Here is a 16,360-nt window from a genome sequence, read left to right as displayed (position 1 = left end):
ACGAGAGTTTGTCTTTGTTGATTTCTAGTAAATCAGAGGGTGGGGATACGTTACTCTAACTCACTACCCAACATGTATCGTTGTTCTAAGCCTTGGTGGCTATAAGGCTCATCTAAGTGTGGAGACTGTATGGTACATCTATGACTTCACAGAATGTGGACATCTGTACCTGCAACCGACATCGTGATGCAGACCACAAATATCTCCTTGCAGATGTATCTGGTTTCGGGTCTGCTCACTTTGAGGCTGCTCAACTTGAGGGAAGTGTTGCTTGTTTGCATCTTCTACGTAGTCTGCGCACAAGCCTCACTCCCGAAACGCACCTCATAGAATCGTAACCTAAGTGTCTGATCTAACGTTGGAACTGTCGACGTGACGTCAATGATTTACGCTACTCGAGTGGTTGAAGGTGTGATATCGAGGTCGACCAACGATGATATGAAGCTCGAGGTATCAATCAGGATTCAGGTATGCCCGAATCCGCATAGCAAGCCGTCCGAACCCGCTGGTCTCATAGGCTCGTGTCTTCGAACCCTCCCACGACGAAGATTATCGAGTCACTTCTCTCACCTTGGTTGCTAGTGCGGACGAGATATACAGTCGTGCATGAGTCGCGCAGCCTGACGAAACACTTCTAATCTGTTCTAGTCTCATAGTTGAAGTTTTTACTTACTCTATCAGATCTGATCGATCGAGAGTTGGCAGTTTCACTGCATGGTGTTATTGTTGAGTTGCCTGGTAGATGAGAACGCTATGGGCGTTCCACTCGGCCTCCGCTACGGAGTGCTTTATGTGTAGTTGATCAAACCTCGCACCGGTAGTGAGGGCCCGTTATTGGCGGGTAGCACACTGAAGTAGGCGGCATTACTCGACTGAATGAGTATTGTAATCTGATCTCGTACGACATTGCAGTGCCAATCATGACATGTCTGTGCAACTGATTCGGAACGAACAGATCATTAGAGTAGGTCTCAAGATCTGCCCTCAGAGAGCATAAGCTCTTGAAAAGAATTAACGAGTCCGGAGAATGCTCATCTCTGTTGCGCTAGGGAGAACTAGCTTGTTACTGGCTTATTACCCTCATATCTGCACGCACGACTTGTGCGTACCTGCATGCTTTGTTGGGTACAATATTACAGAATCATATCACAGAATGTATACGTGCTCTATTATATATTAGTTATATAACATGATGATGCCAGGAACTGAGAACGATACACTAAGTACTGTCTGTCCAAAGTGAGCTGTCTACTATTTGCTATGTCCTATGCGTTCTACGCAGCTGCACGCATACACAAAAGTTCTCCGCGCCTTCGGTTCCTCTTGGTGTTGGAGTAACTGAGGCGGTGTAATACAATCCGGCAATCGCAACTTTTTGCTAATGTTGCGGGTTTGCCAAATGCTATAATTCCTGACAGTCTCACTTTTTTGCTCTTTTGTATGTGCTGCTTTCTCAGTTACAAAGTAGCAACCACATTTACAACCTAGCAATTTCTGGTATAGGTTTTAGCAACCAAATGTTGAAAGTAGCAAATTCGAAAGTGTTTTCCAGCAAGGCGCCCTTTTTTGCTCTTTTTTTGCCGCATTGTATATTACTCCGGAATGTTTTACACTCTGGCACTTTTGCCCACGTGTGCTTCGCCCGCACATTTTCGTTATTCTGGCAAGTTGTGCTCATTTGCTGTTTAATATGTTTCGCGTTGTAATTATATAATCTGGCACCTTTTGAGGTTTGCTCTTGTGTGATGTTCCTGTATGAAATATAAAAATTGGCAGTTGCCGGTATGTGACAACGCTGCGCTACTTTTATGTTTCGGCTATTTGCTCTCTTGTAACTTACGCCCTGCGAGAATATATACTAGCGTTTTGCTCATTCGTTCAAACTCCGTCTCTGCTAGCGTTATCAGCAAACTTGCCCTTTTGCATTATTCGTACAAGTAATATACAATCGAGCAAACATAGTTATAGGATAGCATTTCTCGTTCGATTATGGTATTGCGTCTTATATCCGGAACTTAGTACCGGATCAAAGCGTGATAGCACTCTAGTGAGATATATCATTCACTCTGAAGACAGCGCGAGTTATGATCAATGCTGAATACCAAAAACATGATTGCTCTTGCATGTCGCGATTGAATCACATGAGATAACAGTTAAATTGAATCCCCATCTTCGTGTATCCTCTTTTTTTTGCATCGTATCAATTGTGTCCCATGGTTCACTACGATCGTACGTATTGACGACTCAACAATACTCAGAAGTTAAATCCTTAAGCAGGCATTAGCCAAGTATTACGGGCAACTTTGACATTCTACACGAGAAACGTTCACTCATGGGCAGTGTCACTCATGATGAGTGACTCATCAGAGTGCCTCTGTGGAGCTATTGTTATGGACTGTGCAGAGATGTAGATGAATTGGACAGGGGAAACGCAACACGGATAGAATTACTAGATATGAATTCTACAGATGAGAAGCATATTTAGAAACGTCCAAATTTTTCTCTACCAATCACCGAGACAGCTACTCGTAGCAGCTACAACAGCTGGGCACCACTGAGGTGCCTACCTTACTGCGAGTGCGTACATGGTCGCTAGTCTCCAGTGATGGGAGAAACTACTTCGATTCCTCACGCTCGTCCTCTTTCGACCGCTTCTGCTGCAATTCTTTTGCCGCGTGGCTCTCATACTCCTCTACCAATAAAATAGCATTGTTGTTAGGCGAGTACTTTCGCACTATCTCCTCACATTTGGTACCTCGGAAGAACTTGTTCAGCGCCGGGTAGATGCGGAGTGCTAAGCCAGCCTGCCTCTTTCCTCGATAGTTTCGATTTTCGCGAGGGGCATCTTTTTGCAATGACCAGTATTTGCTCAGACTACGGAAGAGCATATTGGTTCGCATGCAATAGGCCACGTAAGGATCAGGATGCGAGTATGATAGCCACGATATCTCCGTTGCTCCAGAGCTGGCCGATATCTTACATTGCCTCTTCCACCCCTGAGGCATTTTACACGCGTCCAAACCCCCAGCCCAATCGTTCAAATCAGCATCGAACTGTTCAATACTCGAAGTAGAGCCACGGCCGTGTTCCTCATCACAAAAAACTCGCGGAAGGTCGCAGGGATCCCGGAGCTCCTGTCTAGGATCGTCGAGAGCTACTCCACCTACCGTGGCCAGATATAAGCAGTTCTGCACGAGCAGAGAGAAGAGCTTCGCTCTACCATACATCACAGCTAGACCTCCAATTAACTCCAGTGTATCCCCGAGAGCCTCTGAGAGGAAATCCGACCCTTTCTCGAAGAAAAGCTTGTACAGTCCAGCTTGAAGACCCGCAGAGAGACCGACACTTCGTCTCAATTTGCACAGCATTACGCAATATCCCCAGTTCGAGACCGGGTTGAAAGCTTGCGGAGTCGGACAGCTTCGAGTCGCATGGAGAAGCTCATTCACGGCCCAGTCAGTAGAGAACCATGAATAACCATCGCCGAGATAGTGGATTAGGGAGAGGTTCTTCGACTTCTGGTTACGATAAGATCTTCCAAGGTCAAGGCCAGTGGCCCAGGACCCGGAATTAAGGTCCTCAAAATACATAACAACGGCTGTTAACAGTCGATCCTTCGGCATGGTCGTGTACAAGAAATTATACAGTTCGTGGTCGAGAGACTCGAAATCTATCTCCTCCAAGATCACCGAAGCTTGCCTCCAGTATGCATTTACAGTAGGGAACCTATCCCGAGTTCTCCGACAACACTCTCTCAGGTGGCGCATTTTAGCGACAACCTCGGCAGGATCGAATACATTATGCGGCTTGAAGAGAATGCGTTTTTTCAAACTCCTCACGTACTCTTTTGACAATCCTTTGCCTGACGGATACTTTTGGAAGGGACTCCAAACCATGTTCATAAGAGTCAAGTTCAACCTATTGAGAGACTCCTCATTGCTTATATCCAGCTTTTCGCCGTAGGGGAGGTGACCGTCAAGTTGATTGAGCGACGATTCAGCCGCAGCATCTTGGCGGGAGCCTGATAGAGCAAAGGACGAGAAGGTCTGATTTTGGTAATTCACGAACGACTTCGGCTCGCCATTCCTATCAGCCTCAAGGGCATCGAAGAATTGGTTGCCTGCTCCTATTTCATGATTCAATGGACATGGTGCCATTGGGCACAGACTGTCCTGCTCTTTCCAAAAAGCAGCATACAACTCCTTGGATAAGCTCGCAGTGGTACCAAGTTCGGCGCCAGTGCCACTGTTATCTACAGCTCCCTCGATGTCGTGCAACACAAAGTCGCCAATACTAGCAGCAATATTGCACGAGAAAAGATGACCACAAAGTGCAGGTTGGGTCGGGGAGTCTTCATTCCACCACTGAATGAACCTTTCCCAATGAGGCTTTTCCCTCTGAAGCCAAGCGATATCATCGCGATGAAGTAAGCGTTGCCGGAATTGTTGGTCTTCTGCAGATATCATGAGATTTTTGATCAGTGATGAACAACAACTGAGTTATTGAAAAATTAACTCTCATACATCCTCCGTTCCAAGACAGTGTCTTGTAACGACACTAACTTGAAGACAGCAACCCCATCCAACAACACGTCGACTTGTACATTAGAATGAGAAACTCCGATCGTTATCACAACCGACTACCAGTAATAAAATATGAATTATTCGCTTGAGGTTATGAGCGGGCACCACGCAGGTGCCTTCCTACCATAACAACGAGCTCAGTAGGTTAAGTTATTACTTATAACAGTCAAAGACAGATATTCCGAAATTTGAATATTTCCGGAGGAACAAAAGAGACTCCAAGCGAAGGAAAGCATACAGATAAGAAATGAGATACTCCAATCGAGGGTACGTCGCCTGCCATGGATACACTACAATTATGACCCCGAACACAGCTATCAAATCATGCTCTCCTTTACGCCACACAGCTCACTGACACGCTCAAGATAGTCAAACAACGAGATACCGATGCCATCTGACATTGGCCTCTTCCAGGACTGGTAGTGAAGGAGACGTCGCTGTTCATTGCTCCTGGAGGCAGGAGGAGACTCGCCGAGATCGACACTGTTCATTTTGGTTCGGGATTTGCCCTGCGAGTATTTTAGAATCTTCACAAAGTCCACCACTCCGGGATTCTTCTTCACCAGCTTCGAATTAAGATCCCGATGATGTCCTTCAAGAGGATTGCTGGTTCTCTGAGAATGATTATCGTTGCTCGGAGGTCGGCACCATTGAGTTGGTGGAAATAAGGCCCCAGAACCCATATATGTTGTGTCAATATAGTATATCAGCTTGTCGATGGCGTCATTTGCTGGTTTATCGGCCTTCACTACACTCCAGGAGGCACTGCATTCTTCTACTGTCATCCATGGAAGACCACAGAGTAGGTGTAACCACCGTCCGATGGCATCACGGGTTGGCTTCGGCGTCCAGTAAGCTGTCTGAAGTCCTAGATCCTGGATCTTCCTTATCCAGGATTTGCATAGATGGAATAAGCAGCCCAAAAGCTGGGATTCATGGAAGCTAAATACCTTCTTCAATGCAGCTCTCATAGGAGTTTCAAAATCAGTAATATAGTCCAACAGTCTAGCTACGTCAAATAGCTGCAGTTGGATCAGGTACCGTTGGATAATGTTGAGTACCCTCTCATATTCTTCCTGGGTCCTCTGCTTCATCAATGCATAAAATACGGGTATATACCATCCTTCCACTGCAATCATACCAATCCACACTTGTGACCAATTTTTTGGGGCGATATAAAATGTCCCATCGAAGATCATAGTATCGGCCTTATTGATGAGCTGCATATTCCTGTCACACGCCCATATCATAAGAGGATCCTCAGCATCATAGTGGAGTAGGAATCTGGGCTCGTTGGGCACATCCGATGCCTCGGTCTCTTTTGCATGCTCCACAAACTGCTTGTAATGCTCCACCGGATCAACTCGGAAGTCAGGCAGCTGAATTTTCTTGCGACTTGCACGAGCTAGCCGTGTCCTTACAGCATTCAGGTTCCTTTGGTCAGAATGACTCGTTCGGGTACCATGGCTCTGCACAATACCCGCGACAGTGGACGCAGAGCCCTACCTAACGCATGTCAGAGTGAATCTTGCGCCTGTTACGATTTCGCTCTTCAATACGGCTACTGCTTGTAGCCGTACAATTGTCCGCATGCGTTGGTAAACGGTCCATCTCAAAATGTGACCCCACTCTCCTCAGTCTCAAAGACCGAGTACAGCCACAGCAACGGAACCGTTGAAGTTCATCCGAAGCCTTGCTCATCCTCCTGTACTGTAAGTGGTTGATATACACGCTCTGTTTGCCCATTTGAGTCTCGGAGAACCACTCTGCTGGGATAATTTCCCCGACGGCAACGACCTGATAGAAAATCGCAGAATCTGTGACACAGTGAGATATTAGAAAACCATATACCTGCTCCGATGCGTTGCTGGAAATAGTAGCTTGACTCAACGAAATATCAACTACTGCGTGATCATTTTCAGCGGTGGATGGAGAAGGCGATGCGACTGTGGGACCTTGAACTGGTGATGCTGTATTCTCGTGTGACAGCGTGGAGCCAGGTATCGAAGTTATAACCGCTCCTGGACGCGCTTCATTTCTGAAAAACAAAACTTCTGAAATTATCACCAGTCGATCCGCGGTGATCATACCCAGCAGATGATAAACCAGTCGAAGAAAGTGATGCTACTGTAGGACCTTCGGTAGACACTTCGGGGGGCGGTGAATCAGACGAAGGAGATGGTTGACCTACCGATGATCACCTTACTCCCAACCCTCACCACAACATCACCGCTTACTTGAAGAGAGGGAGCTCTCCGGAACACCCTGAAGCCTGTCAACGAGTCTGACCGACAAAGGGTCTGTGCTCACTGGGGTGCCAGGTGATTGATCGATTGTGGCAGCAACAGCTGGGCTGGCGGGAACGGAGAAATCCGCAAGCCACTCAGATACGTCTGATGGGGTGGCAAATCTCGGATCATATTCAACCTCGGACTCGGATACAGGTTCATTCGGAGTGATCTCTAGATCTAACCGAGACTGAGAAATAGCCGTGGCAATGAGTTCCTCCTCCGTGAAAAGAGATACAGAGACGGGCTGGACTGGGTCGATCAAATGCGCACCCAGCAGTGCCACAATATCAATATCTGAGAGCCCTGCGTCAGAAGGATGGTTCACCCTCAATGCTGCCGCTAGCTGAGGAATGCCACTTTGACACAGTAGTAGTGAGTAAGCACGTTCACGTCCAATATTGAACTGCTCCATCGAGACCATTCGAAAGTCCGTCAAAGATAGCGGACACTTGAAGTTATTCAACTGCAGTATCTCGTCATAATAATATTATGATAATATGCGTAAACGGCTTCACGCGTAGACCGCAGATCAGAACGTTGCGTCCAGGTAGCGCGGCACTGGGAACAGCGGCCACCAGCAGCACGGACCTCCCAAGAGCGACAACATGCGGAGTCAAGCATCACGCCCGCCACACAATTGGTGCAGTACCACGCATTACAATTACACCGCCAAGTTAAAGCTGGATCATCACGATCCACTTCGGTTCCACATATTATGCATAACACAGAGGTAGTAGCGTCAGCCCACTGGTAAACGGCCAAAGCAACGGGTCCACGAAGGAACTCCTGACCACGGGGAATATTCATGATAGACCCGCCGTTGCTGAAACACGCCCTCAACGTCAATATACTGTCATCAGTCTCTATATTTTTCTCAACCGTGCGTTCTTTGCTCTCATCTCCAGCATACGCCGATACCATTAGAATGCTGGGTTGCTCGAGTGTCTTGAGATCAACCCAGGGAGTGGGTAAGCCCGACAACCCTCCTTGTAGCCGTTCCAGCATATCTCGCTTACGCACGAAAGGCATACCGCTTGCAAGCACTGTGCTGTGCATTTTATCACGAACCTTGTTGTAGAAGTCTTGGCGCGCACAGTGCTCACCCCAGAAAGATCTGATGACTTCCGTTATGAGCTCATTTATCGACTCTGTAGCACGCTGAAGTCTTCTAGCGGTAGTAGACGAGTTGACCAAAAAAGTTGGCTCGAGAACCAACCACATAACCGGTGAGAGACGCCACCTGTCAGCTGTTGTGCTGGGTGTGGTGGCCTCATCACTAAGCTTTAACTTGGTGCGTACAATTTTATTTAGTGCTTTTCGAACCACCTGAGATGGAAGGCGTTTCCCAAATGATATTAGGCTTCTCAATAAAGTCGATAAGCCAGTTCGGTATCCACTCGCTATTATGTTCCCAGAAAGCTGCGTTGGATACGACACGTTACATAAATACCAAACCGGTAAACGGTTAAATATATATGCATATGGCGTTACCATGAATATATCCGATCTCGAGATTTATCCGAAATTGATATCAGTTTTTCATCACGGTAAAAATTCTTACTTGCTCCTTGATGCGCGTTATGATCGCCAATGATTCCTCAGTTATGCTCAGACCAGCATATTCACCCATTTCCACGAATTCCACGCCATTGAAAACATAATGAGCTCTTAGATACCTGAGCCTTATTTGGGACATCCGATACGGATACTCCGCCTACCTGATTAATGATCCAAGCGTCTGCTGCTCTCCCGTGAGCTCCCAGAACAATTGCTGGTCTTCAACTGAAGGGTCACAGGCAGAGCGCGAGAGTAGTTCCTAATAAGTAACCCAGCAGATTAACTTCTGTCGAATGAATGATGGAATACCTTCATAGCGGAACCACTTTCCAATCGAATTCTCTGTTTACGAAATATCCCCAATAAGGGCCCGCACAGAGAAGAAGTGGTTTTGTACCGTTTACGTGTTCTATCACAGTGGTCACAGAAAAACTTATCCGTCACCCCAACGTTTATCAAACGTGCAGCTGAGCCCGCACAATTACGTTTGTGATAAATATCGCCACAGGTGAAACATATGATGACCGGGTTGTCAATTGCCTCATCTTCACCGCAAAACACGCATCTCTTATAAGACATGAGTGCTTCGGTATTAACCAGAGGATTCAAATCAAACTGATAATACTCCGAAATACCCGACATTAGCAGACATGCAGCTAAACTCAAGAGAACTGAGCTGAAGATTCCCTGCTTCTCCCAGTAGAGTGCCTCCGATGCAAGAAGCCTATTTACTTGAGATGGGTTCAGTCGCCATTCGCTATGCATCTCGCATGGGCACCACTGGGTTGCCTGCAATACAGCACTGCACTGCAGATGAGTGATCCGTGTTGATCCAAATAATTGATCTCGGATCACTCAGTACGAGTGATTCCACCCAATACGACCTACCATGTAAACACAAATCCTCTACTTGCAAACATAATACGCGAAGCATAATAGCAAAAGTTTTAATACACAATCTCAAGACCACCAGTATTCCCAGTTCACTACTTCTGACACAACGTTCACTACTTTCGAGTTCACTTTTGAGCCTCCTGAGTTACTCGAGAATCTCTTTCCGGCGATCTCGGTCCCTTCTGTGACCATGTGGGAACTGCATGATGTAGAAAATATGAAAATCCAACGAACCCTTAGTCTTTACTAACGACCTACTACCACTTGCATCCATCCTTCTCCCAGTGCTGCAACTAAGATTATACTTATCTATATCGACAGAACCAAAGAGCTTTGCAAAAGAGTCACCACTCAGAGACTTCGAAACTATATGCAATGCTCTGAGCATAGTTATGCCCAACAGTGTTGAGCACAACACAATCACCAACAACCCACCAAAGTTCGAATCTCGCGTGCGAAATTTCTTCCGATTATAAAACAGCAAAAATTTGCTCCATTGCGAGGTTGCCCATTCGTAAAGCGGCAAATTGCTCCTCTGAAAAGTAGCAATGTGCTCAATAGCAGAAGGGGCAATTTATTGGTTTGCCCCTTTTTTGAGCAATATTGCTCAATTTTGTTACATAGTAGCACTTCACATAGCAGCAACTTTTATACATTGTAGCAAATTTCTGAAATATAAACAAGCAAACGATATTCATTCGAGCAGTTTCTGTTATACAAAACGGCAAATTTGCGTATTTGTAAAGTGAATTTTGCTACTTTGCTCCTTTGTATATCAGCCATAGCGTTTTTACACACTAGCACAACAGCAAAAGCCGCAGAAAATATACATTCCAGCTAATTGGCACTTTTTTGCTATTTGCTCCTTTGCTATTTTGTATATGAGCCCTGAGGCACACAACAACTAGTACTCTCTATCGGTGTGTACTGATGAGCTACAACTTGCATCGCTGATCCGGCCCTCAGTGATGCGATGCAAGAGACACCAGGGGAAAGCCTCGCAATGTTGTGCGATTCGAAGGACTACCAACCTACTTGTTGTGCCAGAGTTGACTCCAAAACTTAAACTTCACTCAAGGCGCAGAAAAGCCTCTTGTATATGCGCAAACTGTGCAAGAGCGCAGCCAACATCAATAGGGCAAGGATAATCATTCTCGGTTGTTTACACTAAACAGATGAGTGGAAATGCTAAGATCACAAAGGTACACTCAGAGTGATTCTGCGTAAAGACATAACGCCTAACCAATGCCTGACTATAGGTGATTATCCAGGCAGTGCTCGATAATCACCTGGGTCGCCCTGCTTATGCCGGGTGGGCGCTTGAGCCGCTTGGCAGATAACGGGTTGCCGAGTGCGATGCGACGACTACTCGGCTATCGAGTATTTCCTCGAGAATACCAGTTGAGGTGCTGCACAGAAATGGAGAGTCGTATGAGAGGAAACATTTGTAGTCTGCCTCACTCTCATGCTCAGATTTTGATCTTACTCTAACAGATCCGATGATTCTTAGCTTATACTGTTACCACGTAGGGATATATCGTCAAGTGATAGATTAGCTTGAGGCATTTATACTGTTGCACTCAGCTTCCTTGATCAAGCATCATTTATGATGGAAGAATCCGAAAACAGTGCCACCGATCTCGTTTTTGTCTATGGCACATTGAAACGGGGTTTCTATAACTGGGAGAGGTATTTACGACCCGAGTTAGGAGCAGAGTTCATCGGTACGTCCTTGAGTCTACAACTGCATGGTTATGGTTATTCCAGCAACGGCAGAAACTGTTGAGAAGTACCCGCTAGTAATTGAGGAGACATACGGAATACCCTTTCTCATAAACCAAGAAGGTATAGGCCACAATATCCAAGGGTAAGAAGCTCTAGTATTTATCAATTAAATTATTGATACTCTTCGTTCTCGATCAGAGAGGTCTTTGCCGTTACCCCTTCATGCCTGCAGTCACTAGACTCGCTTGAGGGTTATCCTCAGTGGTACGATCGTCATCTCATTCCTCTGAAGTGCTCCGATGGCCGACTACGTTATGCTTCGGTTTATACGCGTAATTTGGATGAGAGCCCTATGGACTGGGAGAAAATGACCTTCTATGCTTTGTATTCTCTCGAACAACATGATCAATTCTACGTAGCCGGGCTCGCGAAGCGTGCATAGCCTTTCAAGTAGATACTGGTTGAATGGACGTGTCCTTTTACTATAGGATTCCAATACAACCAAATGCAGCCCGACTGCAGTTCATTGTGTTACTAAATTCGGGTCTTGGATATCAAGAATAACAATCGAGCGAACTGTTCTGAGAGGGCAGAGGGGAATGACGGTATTCTGTTGGACTTGTGTAGACTCATGAACTCATGATTAACGACGTCTGAAGATAATGGCAACTCAACTCGATGGGATCACTTAGCATTGTGAAGTGTTGAATGTCGTATATTACATCAGCACATAGGTTATGTAATAGTGTAACAATGTGAACTTCATACTTTACGACCATAGCTTCACTGATCATCAGTTTCATGGCTCATGTCAATTGTGGTCATTCAGCGGCGAGAAGGACCTTACCGACGATACCAAAATTATCTCGGACGAGTTTCTTGAACATTTCCCAAAACTGTGGTAGCATATTATCAAACAGCATTATTCCAGCAAGAATGAATAGGAATATCAATATCATAGTGAGGAAGGAGGCATGACCTGAACACCACCAACAACAGAGCTCCTGCACCCCCTGTTGTTGTCGCCCTAACAACTGCTTACGAGCTCCACAGAATACTGCGAATACTACTAGTCCAGCGAGCATGAAAATGGATTCTGAAGATGTGACAAACTAGTATAAGAATCGGTGAGCACTCAGTGATAATGAGTACTACCAATTCCCATTGCCCAACCTGCATAGGTCTGCACGAGGTTGTACCACCATCCCTGAAGTCATGACACCATGAGATGAGAGTAAAACACATGAGGATGCAATCGAACGAGGGTGAAGAAGGTTCTCGCTACATCTCGATATTCTGAATTATGGAGGAAGTGATCCAAATCAGCTCCTCTGAACATCCATCTCCAGAATGAGTTGAGGAAGTCTAGCATTATAAAGTTACCCTACTATTGAGACGAGCAGTACTAATTGTTCACCAACACCAACCATACCATTCAATGAGGATCCGATGAATGTTGTTTATCATCATCATGTTGTACACTATAACAACTTACACAAGCAGGTGGCCACTAGAGTTATTATTGACAACATCATCAGCAGCAGCAGCAATAGCGTCGTTAGCAAAGCAGCATTAATTGCACATATGCAGTGGAATGACAGCAATTAGATACAGGGTGAGTTCAGTAGTAGAGCAAAGCTCAACGTTGTAGGATGCGTTAGAAAATCCGTCCAATTATGCGAGCGAGATCCTTGACGGCATCGATAGGGTTGGTGCCGATGAAAAGACTCCACAGACCAACGTTTTTGGCCAGCTTAATCTTGTATTGGAGATCCTCTAATAGACGCTGGAGATGGAAGAATGCCCCGATGAATATCAAGAGTATGCATAGAACCATAAATGCAGCGACGTGTTCTGAGAGAAGGAGGAGGAGGAGGTAAGGTGATGTTGATGACGATGATTACCACTTACTCAAACCGTAGAACCTGTAGACAACTACTAGGAATAAGATGTAGAAAAAGCTCCCTGAAATGAGTACACCAAGAAGAGCTGATGCACAATTAGCATAAGACTTACCGAAGCCCGTCATCCAGTGTGGCCATTTATAGAAGAATCCGAGGAACCAATTCTAAAATAAGGAAAGGATCACACAGCGAGAACGACGACGACGATGAACGTTAAGATAGGCTCACATTATCAACGACCTCCCTCATCTTCAGTTGCTTCATTCTCTCAGCTTTAATCTTCATCCATCGTAGGGACTTCAAGTAGAACTACAACAATCAAGTGGTAATGAGTAGGCCAGTGATGATGATGATCGTGGTGGTTCACCTTATTCTTCTTCTTATCCCACGTTAAACCTGCCAAAATCTTCAAATACTTACCGCCGAGACGTTTGTTAAAGGCTTTCTGAGACGGCAAGTATTGATGACAATGTGATTGAGCCTATCAACTTTACAATGGCATATTTCTCCACATAATCACCAAGAAATTTCCACACACCGAGACGACGGAGATGGCCATGTCCATCGGTGGAGTTAGTAACATCATCATCATCATATCCGACTGTGCGACCCTCGTCATAACTAGGTATTTCAATAATGTCCTTGGTTACCGCATTCAACCGCTGTTGCTGCTGCTGAAAGTGGGCGACGCGTACACAGTGAGATGACTGCCTTACTAGTGCCCTCCTTACTCGACTGTGGTACTCCCATTCCTCTATATTATTATCAACGTAATCATGCAGGGTAGCTTCTTCATGTACTACTTCCACCAATCCTACCAGGACCAATATCAAAGATGATAGTAGCATAAGAGACTTGGACCCTCCCATTGGATGATGATGACGACCATGATGATGAGTCGACACCATGTACAAGGAAGACTATACAAACTCCTTTAGCTGAGTTGAGCTCCGTCTAGTCCTGCCAAGCCGATTTCAATTGAGTTCTTGAAGCAGCAGTAATATACCTTGACAGAGTTATCAGGTATGACGTAGGTAACGTAGGTTTAACTCGACAAGTTTATATCGTCAAGCTACTATTCATGTCGCATTAGACATGGAGAGTTATGAGGATGCAATAGATACAACTTCATACTTCGATGATGATGACAATGATGATGCAGCAGTAGTTTTATCCTAACATCTCCAGCTTATCCGCTATGAATTCCAATGTAATGTATTTGGCAATTTTCATGACCTGCTTATTGAAGGATCTCTGAATCATGTCCCATATGGTGGGAAGCAAGTGTGCGCCAAGCATAGTAATGGCTAAGATGAAGAGGAATACGAGTAGTAGCGTTACAAATGTAGCCCGACCTGATAACATACGTTCTTGTACCGCACCATACGATACTTACGAGTGCCACATAAGGCTCCAAACCCTACCAAAGCAGCAATCATGATAAGCCCACCTGAGGAAGAGTAGCCAAGGCCTAGGTAACTGGCCTTACCGAAACCCATGAGCCAGAATGCATAGGTACTAGTGGCGTACTCCCACCAACCCTGACAGGTGTCAATAACAGTTTCAATGAATCAGAGCGTTGACTTCATTATCACAATACATCACGATCGAGTCGGGGATACAGATTGAAGTAGAATGGATAACAGGCTCTGTTAGTATACGTACTTTCCTCCATGATGCACTGCTGATAAAGTAGTCTAAGTTGACTCCTACAAATAACCATTTCCAGAATGGGTCGAGGAAGTTGAGCATTAGTGTACTGAGTTACCCATCCATTATTAATTTAGCAGCTATATCAACTCAACAACAGCGGTGCAGGCACGTCTTGGATTAGCATCACACCCCGGTGGAGTAACACCTATAAAGCTCTTCTCAAGAACAACCCTTTGATAACTGATGATGTATATGATGAGTACTCGATACAACAGAGTTAGTAGTATTAGGTACTCCCAACAACAGCATCAGCAGTAGCCTGTAACATTGCTCCTTGTTGTCGTGATGTTCATGGAGTGTCGTGTGTGGATGAGACCCATTACCAACAACGAGACCTCCTCATTGGAGGGAACAGTATCACGGTTAAGATCAGGTTCGCTTCCATATCAATGATTTGGGCACTCAGAAAGAATATGTAACACACGATGCTACTACGAGGGGCTCTAAACCACCACGTTTAACCAAAGTTTATGGAGAGAAGAGCCGACCGGCGTCGTCCAGCCAGGGCAAATCTTACGTTACCTTGCTTTTCTTATTGTCTCTCAACGGATGATTCCGTCGTGGAGTGGATAAGCAGAGCCGGGATGGCTTAGGTATCATGGCTAGGGCTTGAGAAGAGGGCAGATATAGTCATGATATCAGAGTAATGAACCCACGTACAGGAGTCATGGTATCGAGGCAATTAAACATAGTTGACAACTCATTGACTACTCAATATTCATTGTACATAGCTACCCTTACCAACAACACTCTTCCACAGATGTTTCGTGCAAGGATTGATGTTGCGTTTAGGATAGGGTCCCACCATGATCAGTACCACTTTATGGGCGAATGAGGTCCTCAAGTGTGGTGATTGGCAGGCCTGTAGGGAACAGCTATGATGATCGTGGTCCGCAGTCCTCAGCGGTCGTAATCGAAGGTGGAGTGGTCCTGCCTGGGATAGCATGTACCCCGAAGGTCTACAGGGTAATATTGGACTTTATGGTAAATTCAATAAGTACTATGTAGATACGGTACGGGGTATCCTTCTGGATGTACATTCTTTTAATCTGCATTGGGTCTACAGCAGGCATATGGACGGGCATGATAAGGGATACCGAGGGATGGTCTTGGCAACTGATATCCTTCATCGCCATACTGTTCGCTATATTTGTGGTCTTGGGATTTTTCGTACCCATACGCCTTGTACGATTATCTGACCGTATCATACTCGCCACTCCCCTTGTTGATTATATAGCGATGCTAGACGATATAACAGACATCATGATGGTAAGGCTAGTATGTATTACCTTCTTATTACACTAAATACCCTGTTACAGGTGCAGACTGTTTGTGGTCATGACGCTCTAGAGGCCAACCGTCGATTCCCATGCCGCACCTTTTTCGGTTTCCCTACTGATTACCCCAAGTACCTGCTTATTGCCAGTAACAGGTGTTTGAGCAATATGATAGTCTCCTCGAGTGACATGGAGCAGTTGTATGAGGACATGACACGTATAATAGAGGCTCGTCACGCGATGATGGTTGTAGTGTAAATGTCTCCTTCTTACATGCTTTAAAGCGTTATGTGATTGACTTAGCGGCAGACATTGTTGTAGTTCACTGGGACCGCGGGGAGTTGATGGACAATTCTGCCATTCAACTGGTTTGGAGCTGGCTCATGATCCCAACATCCATAAGACCCTCTCTCGCC

The 16,360-nt window shown here is 45.5% G+C and overlaps 5 protein-coding genes across 5 annotated transcripts in view; 2 read left to right on the top strand and 3 right to left on the bottom strand.

The window, feature by feature from the left end:
- Positions 1-2,615: 2,615 nt before the first annotated feature.
- On the bottom strand, positions 2,616-4,157 carry Pmar_PMAR007953 (hypothetical protein; the record flags this gene model as incomplete). The annotated part of the gene is made up of 1 exon (XM_002776420.1): positions 2,616-4,157. The coding sequence occupies one exon, from the start codon at positions 4,155-4,157 to the stop codon at positions 2,616-2,618; it is 1,542 nt and encodes a 513-aa protein (XP_002776466.1).
- A 6,777-nt stretch (positions 4,158-10,934) lies between these two features.
- On the top strand, positions 10,935-11,492 carry Pmar_PMAR007952 (Troponin C-akin-1 protein, putative; the record flags this gene model as incomplete). Its single annotated transcript, XM_002776419.1, has 3 exons — positions 10,935-11,049; positions 11,093-11,192; positions 11,249-11,492. 3 exons carry the CDS (start codon positions 10,935-10,937, stop codon positions 11,490-11,492), a joined length of 459 nt encoding a protein of 152 aa, XP_002776465.1.
- Positions 11,493-11,871: 379 nt separating this feature from the next.
- Positions 11,872-12,422, bottom strand: Pmar_PMAR007951 (hypothetical protein; the record flags this gene model as incomplete). The annotated part of the gene is made up of 3 exons (XM_002776418.1): positions 11,872-12,029; positions 12,206-12,257; positions 12,336-12,422. 3 exons carry the CDS (start codon positions 12,420-12,422, stop codon positions 11,872-11,874), a joined length of 297 nt encoding a protein of 98 aa, XP_002776464.1.
- Positions 12,423-12,499: 77 nt separating this feature from the next.
- Positions 12,500-13,823, bottom strand: Pmar_PMAR007950 (hypothetical protein; the record flags this gene model as incomplete). The annotated part of the gene is made up of 7 exons (XM_002776417.1): positions 12,500-12,904; positions 12,962-13,015; positions 13,067-13,118; positions 13,183-13,263; positions 13,322-13,399; positions 13,449-13,628; positions 13,686-13,823. The coding sequence occupies 7 exons, from the start codon at positions 13,821-13,823 to the stop codon at positions 12,708-12,710; spliced, it is 780 nt and encodes a 259-aa protein (XP_002776463.1). The 3' UTR covers positions 12,500-12,707.
- A 2,083-nt stretch (positions 13,824-15,906) lies between these two features.
- The window catches only part of Pmar_PMAR007949 (conserved hypothetical protein), a gene marked incomplete at both ends in the record, with an annotated part of 2,087 nt that continues 1,633 nt past the window's right edge, over positions 15,907-16,360 (top strand). Inside the window, 2 exons of the mRNA XM_002776416.1 lie at positions 15,907-15,936; positions 15,987-16,198. Coding sequence (XP_002776462.1) covers positions 15,907-15,936; positions 15,987-16,198 — 242 coding nt within the window. The remainder of the gene's footprint in view (positions 15,937-15,986; positions 16,199-16,360) is intronic.

This window comes from Perkinsus marinus (assembly GCF_000006405.1).
Source record: "Perkinsus marinus ATCC 50983 genomic scaffold scf_1104296953538, whole genome shotgun sequence".
In the NCBI taxonomy this organism is placed as follows: domain Eukaryota; phylum Perkinsozoa; order Perkinsida; family Perkinsidae; genus Perkinsus; species Perkinsus marinus.
Note: the sequence above shows the minus strand (reverse complement) of the source record. Positions and strands in the feature narration are given on the sequence as shown.